The following is a 21,520-nucleotide window of genomic DNA, read 5'->3' as shown; positions in this document are numbered from 1 at the left end:
ATCTCCTGACCACAAGAAAACAGCTTTAGCCTCTTATATATCGGAGATGGTCGTGACTCCCCTGAACAACTCTGTCAGGGGAGTGAGAGGGGCATGTTGTGGGTGTACCCAACAGGGCAGGGCTTGAATTCCAAACAGGCACAGATGACGGGAGCTTTAGAGGCAACAAAAGAGAAGGTGATGTAAAGAATTTGAAGTATATTCCCAGCATGCCCCTGCATTTCAATCATGCCATGGAATCTATCTATACTATGGCTGTAATTGCATAAAGCATTTCTAATGTGCATGCTGATAATTCATTAAAAAATGATCACAGTGTTGTTGGCAAATTACTGTCAGCAGGAGAGAACGTGAGGTGCTCTTCTTTTTATAAGTGGCCAAGGCGAATAGGTGAGCAGGATTCACAGCTGCGGGGGAAGTGGAGGAGGAAGGAGGCGTACAAATGGCTGGCAAACTCAGAAGCGTCTACAGAGCACAGCTTCACTCTGCAAAGCAAGTGATACGTTGCCATGAAAGATAACAAGTGATGCTGAAGAGGGAGAGATGCCCGTGCTGGTTTAAACCCGAACCCTGCATCAACAAAGCAAAAAGTATGAAAAGAAATCTTGCGTGTCAGAGGTACTGAATCAAAGGAACTGTATGTTCTGAACATCATTGTGGCAGCAAACAACTATTTGCCGTGAAAAGAAAAAGTGGAGCATATCTACCTGTGCAGAGGATGAAGGTTGCTCATCCTCTGTGTGTGTAGCGTTCCAAGCTTCTCCTTGATTTGTAGACATAGACGGGCCAGCCGTGCATGCTTTTAGTGCAATGTTGTGCATGCGAGCGTGCCCCACTGGTTAGCTCGTGGCTGCTCTGCTTTGCTCTCGCGGCGTTGTCACGAAAGCGGTCGCCTAACACTGTTAGTATCGTCAGCACGTTCGCCGTAGTTTGCACTGTTAGCTATGAGCCCTCGGTTCGGCATCGTCATGCCGAGAGCAGTTGAGAGGCAATCGAATGGCTTCCAATCGCTGATCTTGCCACTTTAAACTTCCAAATGTGTGCTGAAGAATTCAATTCCATTCTAACTTTCTCAGAAACGTGGCCGTTACAGTGGCTTCATATAAAATAACATTTTGCATCAACATAAATTGAAGAGAGGCCTAATACCCCCCAAAAAGCCAGTGTCTTCCTAATGCGCATGAATAATTCAAATCTTTGATGCTAACATGGCATCAAGTGTTCTGCCTTCGTTACACATTTATTTCCTGTAAATCGACGATCACCGAACATCTGGCCTGGTTACAAATGGCTTTCGTTGAAGCATCTGAAACAGTGACGAGCCAATAAAATGTAACACAACAAGACAGTTGGCTGTCTGTGTACTTTCCACGTGTGACTAAAGTTTGTGCAAACTGTCGAATCCCATCTTGCAACATGGCGCTTAAGCTCTGTAGTGTCACTCATTCAATGAGCAGTGAGCACAGGCAGCTCTCCCTGTCTAAACTACAGAAGGAGGTCAGGCACCTTTGATTTCTCAGCTTGAAAAAGGTTTTAATAATTGTTTTGTCTGTGTGTAGTTAGTAATGAATCCCTTCATTCTACAACAGGGTGGCTTCATTAATTAATCAAACACTGGCTTTTTATCCCAGGCGGAGGTTTTTCACGGTTGTTTCCTTCTCATTCATCCCTCCGACTCAGCCGCCTAGATGTGATATTTATGTCCTTTGAGCCACACTGTGCAGCGAGAGTTTCAGCCAAATAACGGCACCCACCTGCAGTGAAGATGAATATGTAAATATGAAAAGTAGGTCAGAGATCAGTTTTCGTCAGGTAAAATCACTGCTGAAATATCCTTTCGCCAAGCACGGCTTTTCAGCCAATCTGATCCCAGCACCACCCTCTGGATAGCTGCCATGTTTCAGGTTTAACTCATGAAGGTATTCAGTTGTCATTCATTCATCCCCTGATGTATAAAGACGAGACACGAGGGCAGGCCAGTCATTTAATTAATGCTGTCTGATCAACGTAGTCTTTTGAGCCTGAGTGAAATTCTAACAGAGGTTACATGAACTGGACTTAACACTCGGAAGTAGCTGCACGGTGACAATGCCTTAAACCTTCTGCCTCCAACGCATCATATCACAGAAGGCCAAATGGCAGGCTTAGTGTTATGGCCCGCCTGGTGTTATTAAAACTCCAAACATGCTAGAGCTTAAATTTGTTTCCATTACTCTGGTTTGCTTATTTTAATTAGTGGCCTTAATCTGCAATTAGCCCAGAGGTCACCTATAGTCTTAGCTTTTTTTAAAAAGGAATCGTTTTGAAAACAGAGAGAAACTGTTTTGACATGTATTTAATTAGACTGCTGTTAACCCATGAAATGTCAGTGACACTCACTCCTAAGCTGTCTAATTAGAACAAATAGTTCAGGCATGACTGTCTGATGTTTCCAACTTAATTCAATTTAACTGCTAGTTTTTCTCAACCTCTAAAGTTTGTTTGCTTTGGCAAAATTCTCAAATGATTTTCAAAACGTGCAAACCTCCGAACCACTGGGCACTTGTTGACAACATATTTTGAACTTCTCACTCTATTTTGCTTCTCCCAATATGGCGCCGGCTGAGTCTCCGGCTCGCATCTAACAGTTCTAACGGGGCAAACTACGGCAAAAGTGCTGACAAAGCGAACGGTGTTTAGAAGAACCCGAGGCTGGGCGCCATGCTTCCCTTGGTCGGGACGACATTATCGGCTGTAAAGCCGCCGTATGAGCACAGTGCACAGCGCGTGTTGCGAGCTAGCCAGTGGGACACGCTCACGTGCATGAACGTGCACTAAAAGCACGCGCAGACAGCCGGGCTATGTCAGTGAAGCAGGGAGAAGCTGTGATAAGAACACACACAAAAGGAGAGCGACTTCCTTCTCTGCTCAGGTAGACATGACTCCTCTCTATATTCACATAGCAAATAGTTGTTCGCTGCTATATTGATGCTGTGAATCTTGTGCATTTGCACCTTAAAACAAATGAGTCAGTAAAATTGTCTATAATTTGCAATAACCAATTCACCAATTACATCTTGCTGATCAAAACTGAATGTTTCTAAGTCGAATAGTTGTACTCTCCAAATCATGTATGAATTATTTAGTTGTGTAAGGAATCACATAGTCCACAATAGGCCATTCAATGGATAAAATCTGTCAGGCATAGAGCAGGAATATGATTACAGTAATATGGATTTTTTTGTTTGTAATGCTGGTAAATTGGTAAATTGCCTGTAAGGTGAAACTTGAACTTCACTAATGAATGGGGAGTGTCTCATATCTTACATCAACCAATCTTGCCTTCTGTCAATTCAGTTGACGGGTGCTATTCATGAGTATGGATTTTGCCAAACATTATAAGGTAAACAATGAACAAGGGGCATATTCCTGCTCAAGGAAGAGGAGTAAGGATCCAAGGTGCCGAGTGAGGAGACGACAGCAGAATAGAAGAAGAGGCAGAGGAGTACAAAGACATAGAGCTGTCCCTGATAAAATACGAGCCACACCATGTAATTAACCATGGCCTTACAATGACAGAGGCTGGTCTCCGAGGGCAGCCCTAATGTAAACCATGCTACAGAGTCTTCAATTATCCAAACACATATAGTCAGTCAATACTGGAGTGATTCATATTACAGTGCCCAAGTTAAAGTAATACAGTTGAATTTAAGTAAAAAAGAAATTCAGGAGAATAACATTAAGTCAATACAAGTTAGAACAAAAGTCAATGCATGTCTGAGGCGTACAGCATTGCAGTACAACACGAATATAGTAATATTATATATTTGTGAATTCCGATGTGAAGGACTCGACTACCTTGTGCTGGTGGCAGAAGAGCAGTTTTTACGCCTCAACGAGAGCTAGACAACATTGTGGCAGCAAATAATTCTATTACACTCCGAGAGATCCAGAATGCAACCATGGAGCACAATGGCGTCTTACAAAATATCAACTCTGTCAGCATCTCCACAATAGATAGTGTTAAAAAGACATCAAATGACCGTAAAACCACTCTGCAAGGTACCATTTGATAGAAACTGTGATGGGGCTGCGGTATCAGTATGTGCAGGCAAAGTCGTGGTGTGCGCACCTAGAATATTGTACCGTGTTATGGATTTTCCTTCATTGTGACCTATATGTATTTACAGTATAGGCTTGTATATACTTATTGAAGTTGCAGAGAGGAACACAGAACATGTGACTTTGTTGTACCTACAGTAGTGAAATGTCTCACGCCCTTGTGTTTGTGGATGAGGCTGTGCGACTTTGTGAGGGCAGCTGCAGTGTGTACTGAAAGTAAAATGATTTGGAAAACAGCTTCAATGTCTCTGCTTGCTGCAATTGATGCTGCTTGTGATGACGTCTGTAGCCAGACGGGAGCGACAGTAGACTTTTGGGTCGTACGCCAGTTTTAGTGTGCTACCGTGTTAGGATATACATTACATTCCTTTTTTTGTATTGATGTTTTTATGTTTCATATTGTGCTCAGTAACCTTTCCTTAAAATAGCATTCTAGATCTGCAAATATTCAGTGTAAAACAAATGGGACAAGACTGGATACAAGGGACCACTTTCCAGGGTCCACTGCCATACTTAAGGAACTGTTAAATTTGAGGGCATTCACTTTTTAAACACTGTTTTGAAGCATGACTCAGCCTAACTGTTTTGGTTGAGCTTTTGCAGGTGGACTGTGGTGATGTAGCTTTGAGAATGTTAACACTGTTTCAACAAACTGCAACAAGGATTCTGTGGGAGGATCTATGCTGATACCCTGATAGGGTCGATGTACATCATCATAGCATCTTACATAATTCAACAACAACGTCCAATGAGGCCTGAATATTTGTATGAGAAAGAGCCCAACAGTCCCATTTTCTGCCATCATTCTGTGTGCTAACTTAAAAAGGGTTATTTGCCTAAACATCTTTCAGATTGCACGTTGACGACTGACAAGAGAGAGTAAAACATGACACATGAAGAATCTCCCAGAGGAACCTTTATGAAGTTCAGTGGCTGATTTTGTCAGCAGAGTGAAACAGCTGTATGAACATGTGCCCATACGGAGTCATATTTTTTAATAACGTTTCTTGCTATGCAATCATCTCTTGCTTTAGTTTCTGTGTCAGCTAACGTCTTCATTTTAATTCAGTACTTGGCATACCGAAGCCTCATCAATACCCCACGCTCCTGGGCGCTTGGTGAATATGGCTTGATGTGTGACAGTAAAGCATGAATGATACAGTGGATTGGGATATGGTCCAAATGCTTCTCTTTTCCTTTGCTAAGGGAGAATTGCACTGAGGTGGAGAGAACTCAGTGAAGAGTGGCCACCAGCTGGCCCAGGCTCTGCCTGCTGTGGCCATATCAGCCGCTCCAATGGACAACCTTCATTCATTCATTCATTCTGCTCCTTATCTTTGTAAATGAGCGCATGTCACACACAAGTCTCCGTGTAGGAAGGACGAGGCACCTTTCATGAAAAATACAAAATGTATTTGAGAGCTTAAACACTGGCTATTTCAAGTTGCCACGTGCCGCTTTAATGTCAGCGACGTGGTTTGTTTATGCAGGTCTCGTAGTTGCGCAGCACCTCGAATGCTAAACAGCCACAATAAAACACAGGACCCTTTATGTGTAAAGGGGCTTGTGGTTACAGGGAAGTCTGACTATGGTATTGCATGTTATCCATAGCTCAAACAGGATGTCAAGAATTATGAAACATGCATGAATTAAGTGGGAGGGAGCTTTGGCTTTTACACTTTGTGGAGACACAGGCTGCTGAACTAATTGCAGCAGACAAGACATGGCACTGTATATGTGAGAACTGTTTCAAAACGAGATTTCCTGTACACTAGAGCTACCTTTCAAGACATGTACATAATGATTTACATGCTACTTTACGGGTTATGATATTCTCCGATCCGTCAGGTTCATGAAATCATTTTAAAACCCATTGGATTCTTTCAGAAATACATTGTCATTGATTATTGCAGCATGATGTTTTGCTTAGCTCCTGAAAGGAAGCATATGGATATTGCAGATAATGGGAAGATAATGTTTTTCAATAGACATTTACTATTAATGTAAAGTGTCACTTCAGTGTATTCACTCAGGTTCCTGCTGCTGCTTTTGACAAAAGCATTCTAAGATGTCCATATTTTATAAAGTATAATCAATCCAAGCATTTCCAACAAAGGCCTGTGATGTATTCCAATTAGTCTGGCTGAGATACAGAACCTCCATTTTTCAGTCCCACAGGCAGAAGTAATAGCCTATACAGTTACCTCCTTTCAGCAAGTGGATCTCTGCTATACCTTAAGGATTATGTAAAACATCATATTAAACAGGATGCAAAAAACAGTTTCCATAAGCCAACATACCATTTACAATTATTAAAAAGAGTCCACAAAAGATATCTGGACGATTTTCTTCTGCGGTACATGCCAATAATAAAGAATGAGTTACTGGTCAATGACAGGAACAGCTCTGTAGCTCTGTAAGCTTTAGATAACTCTGGGCAGCGGGCAAATACGGCCTTAACACTTGACGAACTACAGCATACTCCCACCCAAAGTATCGCTCCGATGCTCGGGCCGTGGTGACTTTAGCTGACAGCAAAGGAAAGTCTTCCTAATCAATTCACTCAGTTTGGATACAAAGCCCACATAACTCTGCTGCCTCGCTTTAATATACGGCGTCTGACTATGACATGCCTTATCAATCACTGTGAATATCTCCTTTGTTCTGCGGCATAAAGGCACTCCTAGTTGTCAAAGCACTTTTCATCCTTGAACTCACGTCTCAGTTGAGCTATAAATAACTGGCATCTAAAACTCCTCTCAGACCCAGCTCATTAGAGCCAGGCATTACACAGGAAATAATGGCCACAAGACTTGGGTTTTATAACAAAGCCAGAATGTAAGTGTATTAACTCAGAGAGGTGGAGATACTGCTAAAGCCTTATTAGATTTAAAGTAAAAAAAAAAAAGGAATCGTCAATACGGTGTATAAAAAATAACTCTATATCCTAAAACTTGCATGATTAGCTTTCAAGATATGACTCAGTAACTGGGCTAGGAGTGCTTTTTCTTTCACTCTTCCTCTCCCTCCGTCTTTGAGGCTGAATGCATGATAAGCTTTGCCAAAAGTGAGATTTAGCACAGGGTATCTATGCAAAAAAAAAACAACAACCCACGAATAACAGCAAAGTAGAGGAGCACTTTTAAAAGGAGAGGGAACGGCAATGATTGTCAAGCACCCATTCCTGCTCATACTAGCGAGTAGTGATTTTAAATGTGACCACGACAGCCAAAGCCCAGTATCATTCATTAATGCCCTGGCTCCTCATTACTGTCTCCTCACTCTTTTGAAGGACTCATTACCTGCATAATGGAATCGTGCTTAGAACAGTCAGACCTTTCCTTAGTGTGAATTAATCACCTACATGCGCAGACAAAAAGGGAATTCTCACATTAAATATTAAGAAACTTCTCGCTCTGGCTTTCTACTTTTTCAAACTTCTAAAAGGTGTACTTCATTGAAGACATGACACCGGTATCATTGAAGACTGCCCCGATGTCTGTCATGTGTCTGCAAGGGCAGTGTGGCGGGGGGGAAGAAAAAAAGGGAAGCAAGGAAGAAGAAAGACATATACTTACAGTTGACTGTGACTTTTACTGTTTTGGTGTCAGGAGAGGCAATGTCATTTAAAGCGCTGCATTCGTAGTCTCCAGCCTGGTCCCTTGTGATGCCGGTGATGTTAAGATATTCGCCACTGTCATGCTTCTTGGCTGTAAATAGAAGGAAAAAAAAGAGGCAAAAGTACTTACACTGTGTCTACAAAGAATATAGGATATACAAACACTGCACACATATAGCTCCAAGCTGTCTGCATCCCATGGATAGAGTGTGGAAAGCCGTCATTTAGAATAAATATAGAGCTTTCAAGTTCAAGCCTGAGTAGAAGATGCAGTGCGATTAGGTATTGTACTGAACTCCTGATTCAAATAGAGGATTAGCAGTGCATTGATCCGTTCATATTGATATGGTGGCAGGAAATGAAATAATGGTGTATTCCCAACTCATCCACTCATAATTTGCTCAAGTCCACACAATGCAGTTAGAGCTACTTCCTGGAAGACAGACAGACTGGACGGCTCAATGCACACGTCAGTGCTTTATAGTTAGCCAGCAGTGCCCCAAAGGCGGCAGCAGAAAAGCACCACGACTGACATATTAGCTGGAGGGAGCGCAACACCACACAACCATGTCCCCTCTAATCAGCAAGGAACATTCAAATACTACACTACAGGACAAAATACTGGAGACAATATTGAAACTGGAAATATGATAATTGGAGAGAAGCAATGATGAGATACAAAATGGTGTGTCCATAGTACAGAGAGCATAATCAGGCCAAAATATATAAGTGAAGTAATGTTCAGTAGTGGCAATGACAGACAATAATCCCACCACACCACTGATAGATGGATAAGTGGACAGACAGACAGAGAGACAGACAGACAGACAGACAGACAGACAGACAGACAGGTGAAGTTGAGAATACAAAGAAAGAAAACCAGTATGACTGGATGTTTTTTTATAATATATGATTATAGGATTTCAGCAGGCAGCGCTGTGTATGTGTAATAAAGAGACCAGAATTAATTTCCAACACTGAGTGAAGCTCAGTGTGAAAAATCTATTTATACACAACTTTTCAGGGTGGTAATGGTGGTTTGCGATGGAAGATGTGTGGCGGCATGGGGATTAAACTGAGTGCACAATCAAGCAAAACTGAGCTCAACATACTGTTCAGAAAGCAGCTGAGACCCGACACTGACTCAGCAATATCTCATAAAAGAGTAGCCAGAATCAAGACACTCCGTGCTCCAGGAGTGGGAATGCTGCCATTCTCCAATGAAAGTGAGCTGCGTTCTTATACATCGCCGCTTTCTTATCCTGCAGCCGTGGTCGCTTTTTATCTGCTAGCTACTATGTAATAAAACTTGAAACTGAAGGTATTGTTGATAATGAGCTTTCATGTCTCTTGTCACACAACAATGGAGTCCAAGAGTCTTGGCAAAGATATTGGTGGCGACACAAACAACAGCAAAAAGAAAAAAAAATCTTGATCCATAAACAAGCGCCGGATGTCTCTGAAAAACAGAACCCGTAATATGCCAAGAGAGCACAAGGACGGGAAAATAACACAAAGGACTCTATTTTTGTGGCGGTGCACAGCTCATAGCTTGGCTTTCCACCAGTGGAGATGCTTTTTTTTTTTTTTTAGGATTTGAAAAACTTAATCCCACTGATTGGGGAAGGAGAAGGGGCATCAATCAAAGGGTGCAGTGCACAAGCTTGGTGTAAAAAGATAGCATGGATTCTGCAGGCCAGGTTATCATGGTGCAGTTCACCATCATTCATCATTCTTTACCTTGTCTCTATGACTTCACCTGTGTTATGTATATGTGAACAGCCATACCTATGCTCTTTGTGCAAATGATGCTGGGGAATTTGACTTTGGTACATTTTTTTTCTCAAGCAGGAAATAGGTACGAGAGCACTGCATATAGATATGAGATAACGTGTTACTGTGAAAATCAGCAGCACGTTTGCGATCGCTACAGGAGAGCAGGAATCCACTATCAAGTGTTCTACTTCACTGTACTAAATGGGCAGTTTTTTTTTTAGCACTAAATCTAATCCAAAATACATTAATACATCACAATTCAATTGAACTTAAAACAGTTTGCTTGATGTGTGAATTGGTCTTCCTGTAGCTTCAGTGCAAGTCATTGCCTGCGCGGTAGCCCTGCAGACACACTTGGCCTCAGTAATGATGGCTAGAATTTAAAGCTTCGGCATATGCAGAGGGACTGGATATTATCTGTTTCACTGAATCAGCAGGTATCCTGCTATGCTAGGCTGCAGCCTTGGCCAGCACTTCTGTGCTTGATAAAATACATCACATCCTCCTAAAAAAATGTGCAAAAGAATTGTTCTTTGAATAAGAATGGACGGGAAAGCCTGTCTTTATTTACATAATCTCATTTTCATCTGTGTTTGTGAGCGATACAGCATTGCTTAATTAAAATGAAATGTTTTTTATTTATCATGTATTAATTAACTGTTGATTGGACCTAATTTCAGCACAGAGCTGAAACGGTAGATAGCTGTACCAACATCATCAGTAACCACATACTTGCACATTATGATGGAGGCAGATGGGAGTAAAGTTCAGATTACATCTGGATGAGGCGAAGCATTTCAGGGCAAATCAAGCATCATTCAGTCATGACTGATACCAAGCATGCTACGGTAAGCATACTGATTCCCTCAAACGTCCAACCGTTTCATAGCTGTGCTTTACACCTGTAGTCATACCAGTACCACAATGTATTACCCAGGCCGTGATACTGTATGTTGAATTATGCACCTCTGAGCGAGACAGCAGGATGTGTTCTTGTACAGTAGCTGGTAACACACACACACAATCAAATCAAAGCAAACAATTAGATCTATTCATTTTAATGAATGCCTAAAACTTGCAAACACAGCTTTTATGGATTTGTGTGAACCATTAGTGGTTCCACTCTGTCTAGCGTGTTTACTGCACACAATAATCAATGCTACAAATCACGGAGCCTACACAGCACGGTTATGTCCGCTGCTTTTATTGTGAAGCACTTTGTGACGTCAGCACTAGACAGATGCTATATAAATGCACTTTATTTGCACAGTTGTGGATTATAAAAGGAGTATAGACTTTATGTCTCAGTGTCGTGTGTCCCCACCACCACCTTCCTCACAGGAAGTATGTTAACATGGTTGACCTGTATGCTGCCCTTACAGCATAGCTCCAGTGTATTTGACTGTAATGGGGAATTATGATACGCAGGATCTGGAAATCCACTGTGTGCACTTGTGTCATTTACTAGTGCAATGAAATCAAAAGCAGTGACCCATGAGGCCAAGTATGCCTGATGCTTCCAAAGGCATTGGATGCATTCCAATGCGCTCTTATGCATTGGCATTGCATAAGAGCGCATTGGAGCAATCAATGAACAAAAACGAGAAACGTTGAATAGAAATACAACTTGTGGATGGAATACAATATAAGTCACGTTCTATGGGATGGTGGTGAGCTGAGGCATGGTACGATCAGCAGGATGAGAGCAGAGACAGGCTTTTCTCCCTTCTGCCTAACAGTGCTGCACAGCCCCTCAGTCTGCAAATATTTGCATTGGCAACAGGAGCTTGGATGCGATTGACAACGATTTTGAAAGGCAACAATGATATTTCTTAGTCTCTATTTTGCACTCGGTTTGACCTGAAATCGGGGAGGTGATTCCACCTCCTGTCACCCAATCCCAAACTCCTCTCGTGTTTGATAGTGGTTATTGAATTTTGATTTGAGCGCTTAACATTTATGCCAGAGTTAACACATAAAAACATTTGATTACAAATTGTAATGCAACTAAGAGAGAGTCTGCACTGGGTCATTCTTACCAATAATGCCCCCCCCCCCCCCAGACTGTAGGCTTTTTATGGTCCTTTTCTTTCAGTTCATCACATGTCTCTAGACATCAGACAATGTTTCTAGTGCAAAGGGAGCGCGGATATGTTGATGAAGTAACTACATTTGAAGTTAAATCTTCTGACATAGCTTCTGAAACTTTTATCTTAAATGGCAACCACACCGGAAATGTTATTCTTGCCAGCAGAACACAATTTCACTCTACCGGACATATCTGTTTCACCTGATTCAATTTGGTCTGAAGTTGTTTCGTTGAAGGCAGTCGGTCTGATGCCGCCCCGCCTGATGTCCAGTCGGATGGCACCAGAGAGCAGACAATCCTTTCCCCCCCTCTGGCTTCCCTCTAAGCCTTTTTGTCCAAGGAATCATGCCATTTTGAATAAAGTCGGAACCTAATTACTAAAATTATGAATCTAATTTAGTTTAAATTGATTTTTGGTTTTGTGACAACAAGACATATAATAAGATACAAATGCCAACTAAGGCCAAGTATCAATAGGAAGGAATGAGTCCTATAAACCGGCAATGAGTTAGCATTTTTGCACTCGTCTCAAAGTGAATGGCTTTTTTTCAATGGGTTCTTTGTTAGACAGATACCGTCAGTAGATACTCCTCTCTTGAATTTTGAATATTTTACATAACGTTACATTTTTACCTCCGCCAGCAGCATTCAACCACCAGAAAAAAGTATAAACGTGATGTTCATTTGCGATGATTATCTTGCTGAAGAAAACATGTTAGTATCATAAACTTGTGTTTACCACTGAGCATATTTTCAATAATAGTCCAAAATCCAATGGCCTACACAAATACATCATCCCTGCAGGAAAATTAAAGAGAATTCTCCAACAAGTGTAGCTTTCATAAAACGAGAGTGGGGTGGCGTGGTTGGCCCTGTGATGTAAAACAGCATATATATGGCTGACTACTTGGTGCCTTCAGCTAACCCACATCAAATTGAGAACCCAGCGTTTGATTCAATATAAATACTTCTGACAAAGTGAGTTCTGTATCACTGAACATCGAGGATGCAGAGCAGGTAAAGGATAAACTGAAGACTTGGGCAAAGAGAATGGGGATTATTCACAGCAGGAAGGAGGTCTACATCGAGTTGAAACAGCAGGACAATTTAACTGCATTTGCCTTAAAGGTGGAGTCAACGATTCTGGAGAAATGGGAAGAAGAATTGGATTAGGATCGTTGACTGCATCTTTAATCATGGTAATTGACAACAAGGATTCAAACCATACAAATGTTCAAATACGCCATCCTTTTTGAACATGGAAAATTCCCTTTTCACATTTACACTTGCCATAAGCAGGTGAAGCACAGATATAATTGATTGAATCAATGATGGCTCCATTCTTTTGAGGCGTCCCAGTAAGCCAGCATGCACAATACCAGCGCCGTAGAATTGTCATGCAGCCATTGTTAATGTTATCTAAATGTCTGCTTGCACAATTCATAGACTACAAATGCAATTCTCGATGCAACTGGCACAGCCATGTGGAACAGGTGTGAGTAATAATGACTCCCACATTCAACAGCCCCCTTTGGTGAGATCCACAGGAGGCATGTAGGCTCCCAATTAAACTGATGGAGCTCAATATTACAGCTCGCGGGTGTTCACAAACATGACGAGAATTGTGGAGCGCTGAGCTGATGATTCAGCGTGAAAACATCTTTGAGAGGGTCAAAGACTAGTCAAGCCTCCAAGATGAGTTCGAACGAATGAAGTATAGTGGGAGATATAACATCACTGTGATTGTATATATTTTGCCGAGACCACAAAATGCCACTAAACATTATCAAAAATGTATTGTGCTCTTACAGCCCATAACCTTTGTTTATCTACCATTGTATTCGGTTACTTATACAACGACTTTGAGGCCATTGCTTGTGTAACGTTACATTGCCGCTTGCTTTTGAGTTTGAGTCTGTTGTATTCATTAATCACGCAATGCAGCAGTGGACGTTGCAGAACCACCGGGGATTATACAGCTGGAATCATGCTGTAAATGTCTTCTCTTATGATAGTTCATACAGCCTGTAGTCCCACTGGTGAGTGTAGTAAGGTTGAAGAGGTAACGTGATTAACTATTATAACCATTACCGTCATTTGTTTTCCCACTAAGAATTGTGTTATTATGACTGCAGAGATAATAGAGATATGGCTTACTCCTGTTTCTATGTCTTTGCTGCTAAATTCTGTCGCCAAGCTGTAATAAAGACATCCAAAAGATGGTCCCCTGTTGCGCAAGTTATGATTTGATACATTTTGTGGGATGAGAAGATTTGTTTTTTTTTGACAAAACCCAAAATGGAAGCCAAATAAATTGACAATATTGCAGTGTTTAGGCTTAGGAAACGCAGAGGGAAAATAAGTTTGCTGATAAGTAAAACGATTTATTGGACTGAATGTGAGTTTTAATTTGTACCAATGTGTTAGAGAGATCCCAACATATGTATTTATAAATGTGTATTTTGTTGACTGATTTACATCAGTGTAAGAATTCTTATCTTGTAATAAACATGAATGTATTTTGTTAATTTATTTGACCTACGACAGTATTATATATGACAATATTGTGAAATGTCAAACATTGTAAAAGTGCAGCAAATTATAGGTTATTATTTTGTGCCCATATCTACATTTAAACTTAACCCATTAACCCCTAAGCCTATTTTTAGCCCTCTGCTCGAAAATGTCATACCCACACTGAAAGGGGCTTATCTCGCTAACTACAAGGTCTATTTGAATAATTTCAATGGGATTATAACACTAACACTCGTGATAGTTTGTTAATATATAAGTATTAGTTGTGGTTTATGACAATTAATGCAAGATATATTGTCTTGCAAGTGTTATACTGTAACATGCATCTCATGGCCGACTTATGTCGTACGCAGATATGTTCTATGGACTCCTGTTTGATCAAACACAAAGATACACTAATACTGAAACAAATGGACAAATTTCCATTTGAAAACAAATCTAATTAGGCTGCAGTCTTGATAAATGAAAGCCAATATATTTAGTTGCATCAGCCTGCCCAGGCTGCAAATGATATTCCTATCGATTACAGGAGAAAGGGGGCTTTGTAAAGGTCATAGAAGCCATTATACAAGAATCGCATCCTTGATAAAGGCCTATACTTCGAAGATCATTATATGTTGAGTGTTCAACCTTGACATTGCAGGAATACAAAACACGCGTAGCATTATGCATCCTCAAGAAAATATGAAGGATAATAGATGGAAGATTATCCACTGTTGATGTAAGTAACGTTAAACCACCAACAGACCGAACATGCTGAGATATTTGAAAGACGTGCAGAGGCCCTTCTCACCTGAGGGAGATGTCACTCCAAGCAAATTAAAGAAATCATAGCGAGGTTAATTTCACATTCAGCGCCAATGCTTGCTAAGTCCCGTTGCAGTAAGCAATTTCCCACATTGTGTAGGGGAGCTGTGAGTACACTTCCTTCAGGGCTGCAATAGGCAGATAGGGCAGGCATCACTGAAGAATCCATTATAGCATAGAGCGGCATTTTCTACATCAATTTATCCTTTTAACTCCTGCAAAATGGAGAACAACCCACGCCGCTTCATTGTGTGCTGCTGCCTTCTGGCCCCAACTCAAGGTGTGGGCAAGAACTAGGGGTAGAGTGGCACGATGTGCTGGGCCTGCCTGGAAAACATGCTGTTAGTCGGCCTTGATACCTACTGTAACCCCTACTCTGCGCCCTGGCTATCAATCTGAGGCCGCTGTAATCCAGAGAGTGGAAATGGGCCAGAGGAGCCCCAAGTCATGTCTGATTCTATGTGTGCATTCACCTCAGTGATCCATACAATTTCCTCACTGTTACTCTCTGTGCTGACACATTTAGCCAAATGCACTGTAGAGAGGGAAACACAATTTACTGTACTGGATTTTTAGATTGGGGTTGAGAGATCTATGAAAAATAGCTCGGACAAGGCAGAGGGCAGCATTCGTCATATAGCAAACAAACGCACTGAGTGAAAACTCTTAATCTGTGTGACTGAGGAAAGAATTTCATCAACATGTTTATATTTTTCTGCATTACAATTGATGCATTAATTAATATGTTGACTGCAGTAAACATATAGCATGTATCTAATTAGTTTACTAAAAAACTCTACGGTGTATTTCCTAAATATGTTATGTAATAAAAGATGTAGTTAATAATAACTAAACACAATAGGTCCATACTGGGAGCTGAATCCCTCAGTGGATATGAGCTAAAAACACTTTTTACTTTACTATTAAGTTGGAAGATACTGTGGCGTGTAAGTGATCAAAAGTTAACTCCAGAGCACAGCTCAACTGTACTTATTATATAATTAACATCCTTGGCCGCCACAGTGCGTGGAATTGAATCAATCTGTGGAGCTCGGCCAACGCATGAATACTCAACACACAGCAATATGAATCTGAAACTATATTTAACCTTGTATGTTCAGAATGAGAGGCTTTCACAAGAAGGACGAATTGCAACAAGAATGGAACAAAATGCAGCTACCGGTGAAAACATCGCTAACAGTACAAAGAACGGCAAAAGTGCTGATAAAACGCCCAGTGTTGACCTGAGGGGGGAACCAGACGGTGGGTGCTACACTCCTGCAAAGACGGCATTGGTTGTTACGGCTGTATGAGCGCAGTGCAGAGCGGCGGCTGTGAGCTAGCCAGTGGGGCACACTCCGTGTACGAACACGCGCTGAAAGCACGCGTGGCCGGCTTGGCTATGAAAACAAAGAAAGGAGAAGCTCGCATTACCTCATACACGGATGGGAGCGATTTAATTCTCTGCTTAGGTAGACATTAATCCGCTATATCTTTACATAGCAAAAGTTTGTTTGCTGCTATATTAACGCTCTGAATATCAAATTAGCACCTTTAATTTAAAAGGAGTTTCCTTCAAAAGGGGAGGACGCTGTTAAAGAGGTTTTTTTTTTCTTCTTGTTTGTTTTAGAAGTTGCTGCCTGGAAGTAAATCATCAATGGCTGCCCGCTGCCATTAAATATGTGCAGAGTGGCAGTAACTCAATATCACATTTTAGATAAAATAAGGTCTACTTTTCATCCTGTTACTGACACGCCATTAAAGCATGAGACGATTGAGCACCTCTTTAGTTCGCACAACTCAGCTCCACAGCTGAATGGGGAAGTTGTTAAGCAGGGCTCCTGCTGTTGATATCTGAAATTTAAAATGCAGCGCCTAACTCTTTATCTTTCACCTCCCATCGTGTTTAAAGCATGCTCAAGTGTCTGCCTTTGAACTGCGCAACAGTTCACTGCAAACTATGAGAAAAGGAATCCAGTGCTGAATGAGAGATTCCTGGTGAACAGACGGCCAGAAACTAGCTGAGCATCTCATAAAGAGCTGCCAAATTCCAGCGCGACATGGCAGACACAACTCAAGGTATGTAGCAGTGATGTAGAGTCAAGTCTGAATAATTCATTGTACAGTTCACATTGAAACCAGACTGAGCTGCCGTACTTACGCACTTGCTGTTGCCACTTAGTTCGGGACCAAGCACGTTCTGTTGGATCCAGCTTGGAGTAAGCTACTGTACACATACTGCAGTTACTTGTCAGTTTAAAGGATGCTGCTGTCTGTTTCCTGGGGGGGTGGGGGGTGGGGGGGGGGGGGGGGGGTGTTTTGGGGGAAGATGTGCCTCGTGCACTTAAAAGGAAACATACAGTGTGTAGAGGCCTTGAGGTCCTTCACACTTGGCATGCCTTATGTGAGAAAGAAAGGCTATGATGAGGACCTTGATGATATATTCTCTCCACACTGTCAAAAGCAAGAGGAAGCTTTGTGCTCAGAGATTGAGATAAATCAGAACAAATTGATGATGTTATGCACCAGTGTATAAGCTTATATTAAAGACAATGTGAAGATAGCTACTAATATTATGGTTAAACAAACCTTAAGAAATGTTTAACTTTCCCTTAATTGGACTCAAACTCCACATTTGCTCCTATAATAGACAACTGTTTAGATGCTGATTTGGTAAATTCCACTTAAACGAGTTTCTGTTACGTGATGGGAGCCGAAGGGGACATCATTTTCTATTTATATACTTTGTTCGTTTACTTGTTTTTACATTTATTGGCAATTACGTTTTTATATATTTATATGAAATAGTTAGACAGATTTGTTTTTAATTTTTCTATTTCTATTTTTTGATTGATTTGATTTGATTTGAGGTATCCAGAATCCATTGTATATATTAAGTTGCCAGAAATGAATCTTCATAGATCACAGATGACCGGTATGTTCAAGGTGAATGCATTATGAATCATCTGTTTTGACTAGTTTTCAGTTGTAAAACCAACACTTGTGGACATTTAAGGACTTTAAAGTTGCCTCTTTCATTTCCATAATATGGTCTAAGTTACTGTGATCAAGTGATGTAGTCTAGTATTCAAGTATGATTAGTACATTGAGCCCTTTTAAATTGATTTGAAATTAATTGACTTATGCTGGTGTGACTTTGTTCAATCTTGAGTGCATTTTGAGATTTTTTATCTTTTTGCCATTTCAAGGTTTTTCCCTTCTCGAGGAGTGTAGTTGGTCACGGCGGGTCTCTAACCTTTTTCCAGCCAGATTGAAGTGGGATGTTTGACTCGATGTGTGTTCCCTTCGACATCCGTCAGAGATCACACTTACTCGGTGAGTCTCTTTCCTTCGAGCAGCCTCCTGTTAGGCGGCCCGGGACAGAGGTCAGTGGTGCATGTGTTCAAATATATATAGAGATATATTTTTTTGGAGTGATGTCGATCTCATGATCAAAAAGGGAGGATCTGACAGACTTTATCAAATATGATGAAATATATAGTATGTTCATTGTCATGGATTGGTATTTTGAGAGACCTTGGAGTCCTTTACACTTGGCATGCGTTATGCGAGGAGGCTCTGGGTACCGATGTTTCCGAATCCTGTGGTACATAGTCTGGAAACATAGTTTTGTCTCCTCCAACATGGCGTGATTACACTTGATTCTGTACGATGTGAGACACACTGTATAAAGCGGAGTGAATGGAATATCACTTGACGTTTTATGCGATGACTGTGTCCATGCATACGAGCTGTACCAAGATCTTCTCCGACATTAGATTTGTGTCGTTAATAATAAACTTATATCTTCAAGTGAGGAAAGCCGAGGCTCATCGAGTTATTCTTAGTTTAACCTAAAGTTTTCCAGATCAGGAAGTGAGAGAGAAAAACAGCTGAGTCCCATCACAGGAAACAATCAAGTACGCATTCTGGTAAACTAGTCAGCCTTTTCAAAGGTCACACGTCTATCCCATGGATTCAAATCTCAATTGGAAAAAGCTTATCAGAGCATTTTGCCCAACCAACCAACCTGAAACAGACTTTGATAAAGGCTGTCCCCCCCCCCCCCCCCCCCCTCCTCCTTATGACCTGAAGACGGCTGAGGAACCACAGCACAGTGCGTATAAACAATACCCTGAAAGGCTGACATGTCACACAAGCTATTGTGAGCTTTAGGAGCAAAGTAAGAAGTGATGTCAAGAGCTACATAAATGTATAATGACAGAGATGCTTCTGGGAGTATTACCACATTACTCCTTCAAATGGTATCTCTCTTTTAAATTCAGCATTTCCTTAACCATACAAGGAGTTTGAGGACATCATGAATCCTGGAGTAGAAGCTGCAGGATCGCATTGACGCACACGAACTTGGCAGCTTCCCATTCATTATTTTCAACCGATGACTGCTGCGGCACTGGAACAGTCGGGGGTACAATCCTTGCTCAAGGGCACATCAACAACGATTAATAAGAGCATGAAACATTGACTTTGCACATCCAGATTTCACCAGCTGATAAGGGGACTCAAGCGGGCTTTCCAGTCATGAGCGACCTTATCACGCAGCAATCACCCCAAAAACTCCCGAGGACTTCACTGCCAGGCACAATTTTGACATGGGTAATTAAACTGTTCCACGAAACAGCAGCGCTTCTTTAAGCCAAATGAGCCCCAGACACACGCTGACACCGTTTCTTCTCCTAGTAGCATGTCGTCAAAGATGATCTGTGTGTTACAAGTACTTGGTTCAGTTTGCATCTCTCTTGACTGAAGACTATTCATTGACTTTATGTATATGCGGCACACACTGAGCCAAATTATTGTCTCAATAAACAGTTTATGGCCACACTTCACTAGACGCACAAAGTGTATTCTTAGTTGGCAGTTTGCTGCTTGGCAGGAAGCGGGGAGAAGAAAAAAAAAAGAAAAAATGCAAACACAAAACAGTCGGAGTGGGAATAGGAACTTGACAGTCAGTCAGGGCAATTTATCATCCTGTCAAACTTCACTGAGTGCTGCAGCAGAGCTATCCACGGAGCAAAAAATCCCCACCTCCACCCCAAAATGGCTGACTGTTGAAGAGAGTGGGGCCGGCAAACAAAACCTGTCAAGTAGACATGTTTGTCACTTTACAGCCGTTTCACCTGCTTGGCCTCATGTCAATGAAGGCAATTGCTGGGCAAAAAATAGCCCAAATCATGTGCTGGAGGTGTAAGGATACCATCAGGTGCTGGTACGGTTCGTGAAACAAAAATCATGGTTGCGATATAAACTCACAATACAAAAAGTTTGACTTGAAGATACACTATGAAATTTGAAAAGTGTGTTATTCTATTCTTGGTACCAAAGTTTGTTTCATACGTTGTGTTGAAAATGCATCGATGCTATTTTAAATGAATTACTAAATCACATTTATTACAAGTAGAATCTTCTATAGATCTACTGAGAGAGCGCAACACGCTGCAATGCAGCACAGTACAAATGTCCATGGTGTTCAACTTGAAGTATTTGTGTGTTTGCTTGTATTTTCTGTATTAGCAGCAACTTTCTTTATGATGTGTAAATTGCAGGAATTGTCAAAGTTTCAGTTTAAGTTAATCCCCATTTACTGAAGAAAAGAAAGTGTGAACTTGTTCGGACCAACAGTCTCCAAACTTTAGTTGGCCACAAACTTCAATTCCAAAGCAAATGTGGTAATAACCAGTTATCATGTGTTTTTCCCCCAAAACTCTCCATCTGTAAAAAGTTGAGTTCGGTTTCATCATTTTCTTGAGAGGACTGGTGACTATTTACAGCCTGTTGGCATTTTTCAAATCCCGAGAAGCCACTTTTGCTTTGTGTTAATGCTAGTTGAAGTAGTTAAGTTGGTGTTTGCATGTCTGCTTTTATTGAATGGGACAATCATAACTGACATGAATATTTCCATACGCTTTGACTGCACACTCAGGTATCCTGAGCACTGGCTGGAGCAGACTGTTCTGCATATCCAACAGATTTAATTGAATTCCATCGATAGGTAATTAGCCTATTACAACCTTTCAGTTGTACCACGTCCTCTGGACAAATGGCCCTTCCTACAATAACCGACTCAAAGATCCCATGGCAAATGGCTTCCTTTCTGATGTGCTGGGAGACAGTCTGTGATTACATTTCGTCCCGGGTCCTTTCATTTGACCAGCATATCATTTCTTCCCCGGCATACTTCAAAGCGGGGACACTTCAAAGTAGAATGAGTGACTGCCACTCGGACTCTGAGGATGGCTCTTTTGATCATCTTCTGAAAACTCCCCTAACGCAATCAGGGTAAGCACACCAGAGAGGAGGATTTGACAGCCATAAGATAAATGCAGTCATCCTCACAGCTATCAGATAAGCGCAGCACGCTCTAATCCATTAATATGAAAATGAGGGAGGACTCGAAGTGGCTGGGTGGGGGCTTTGCAGCAACAGTTAAATGCTTTTCAAAGGGACGATTCAGTATTCAAAGCACTTAATGGTGTATGTGTGCTCTGACTACATGAGCCACCTAAATAAATTAGAATGATAATAAAAAGTCTCTGTTAATGCACCTTAAATGCCAAAGCAAATAAGAGGTT

General features: G+C 41.3%; 1 protein-coding gene across 1 annotated transcript in view; it reads right to left on the bottom strand.

Annotated features, from left to right (window-relative positions):
- Window positions 1–21,520, bottom strand: part of negr1 (neuronal growth regulator 1) — a gene marked incomplete at both ends in the record, with an annotated part of 124,476 nt that overhangs the window by 42,508 nt on the left and 60,448 nt on the right. The window contains one exon of the mRNA XM_079158108.1: window positions 7,680–7,811. Coding sequence (XP_079014234.1) covers window positions 7,680–7,811 — 132 coding nt within the window. The remainder of the gene's footprint in view (window positions 1–7,679; window positions 7,812–21,520) is intronic.

This window comes from Pholis gunnellus (assembly GCF_910591455.1).
Source record: "Pholis gunnellus genome assembly, chromosome: 4".
Lineage (NCBI taxonomy): Eukaryota > Metazoa > Chordata > Actinopteri > Perciformes > Pholidae > Pholis > Pholis gunnellus.
The sequence above is the reverse complement of the archived record's forward strand: the minus strand, read 5'-3'. Positions and strand labels throughout refer to the sequence as shown.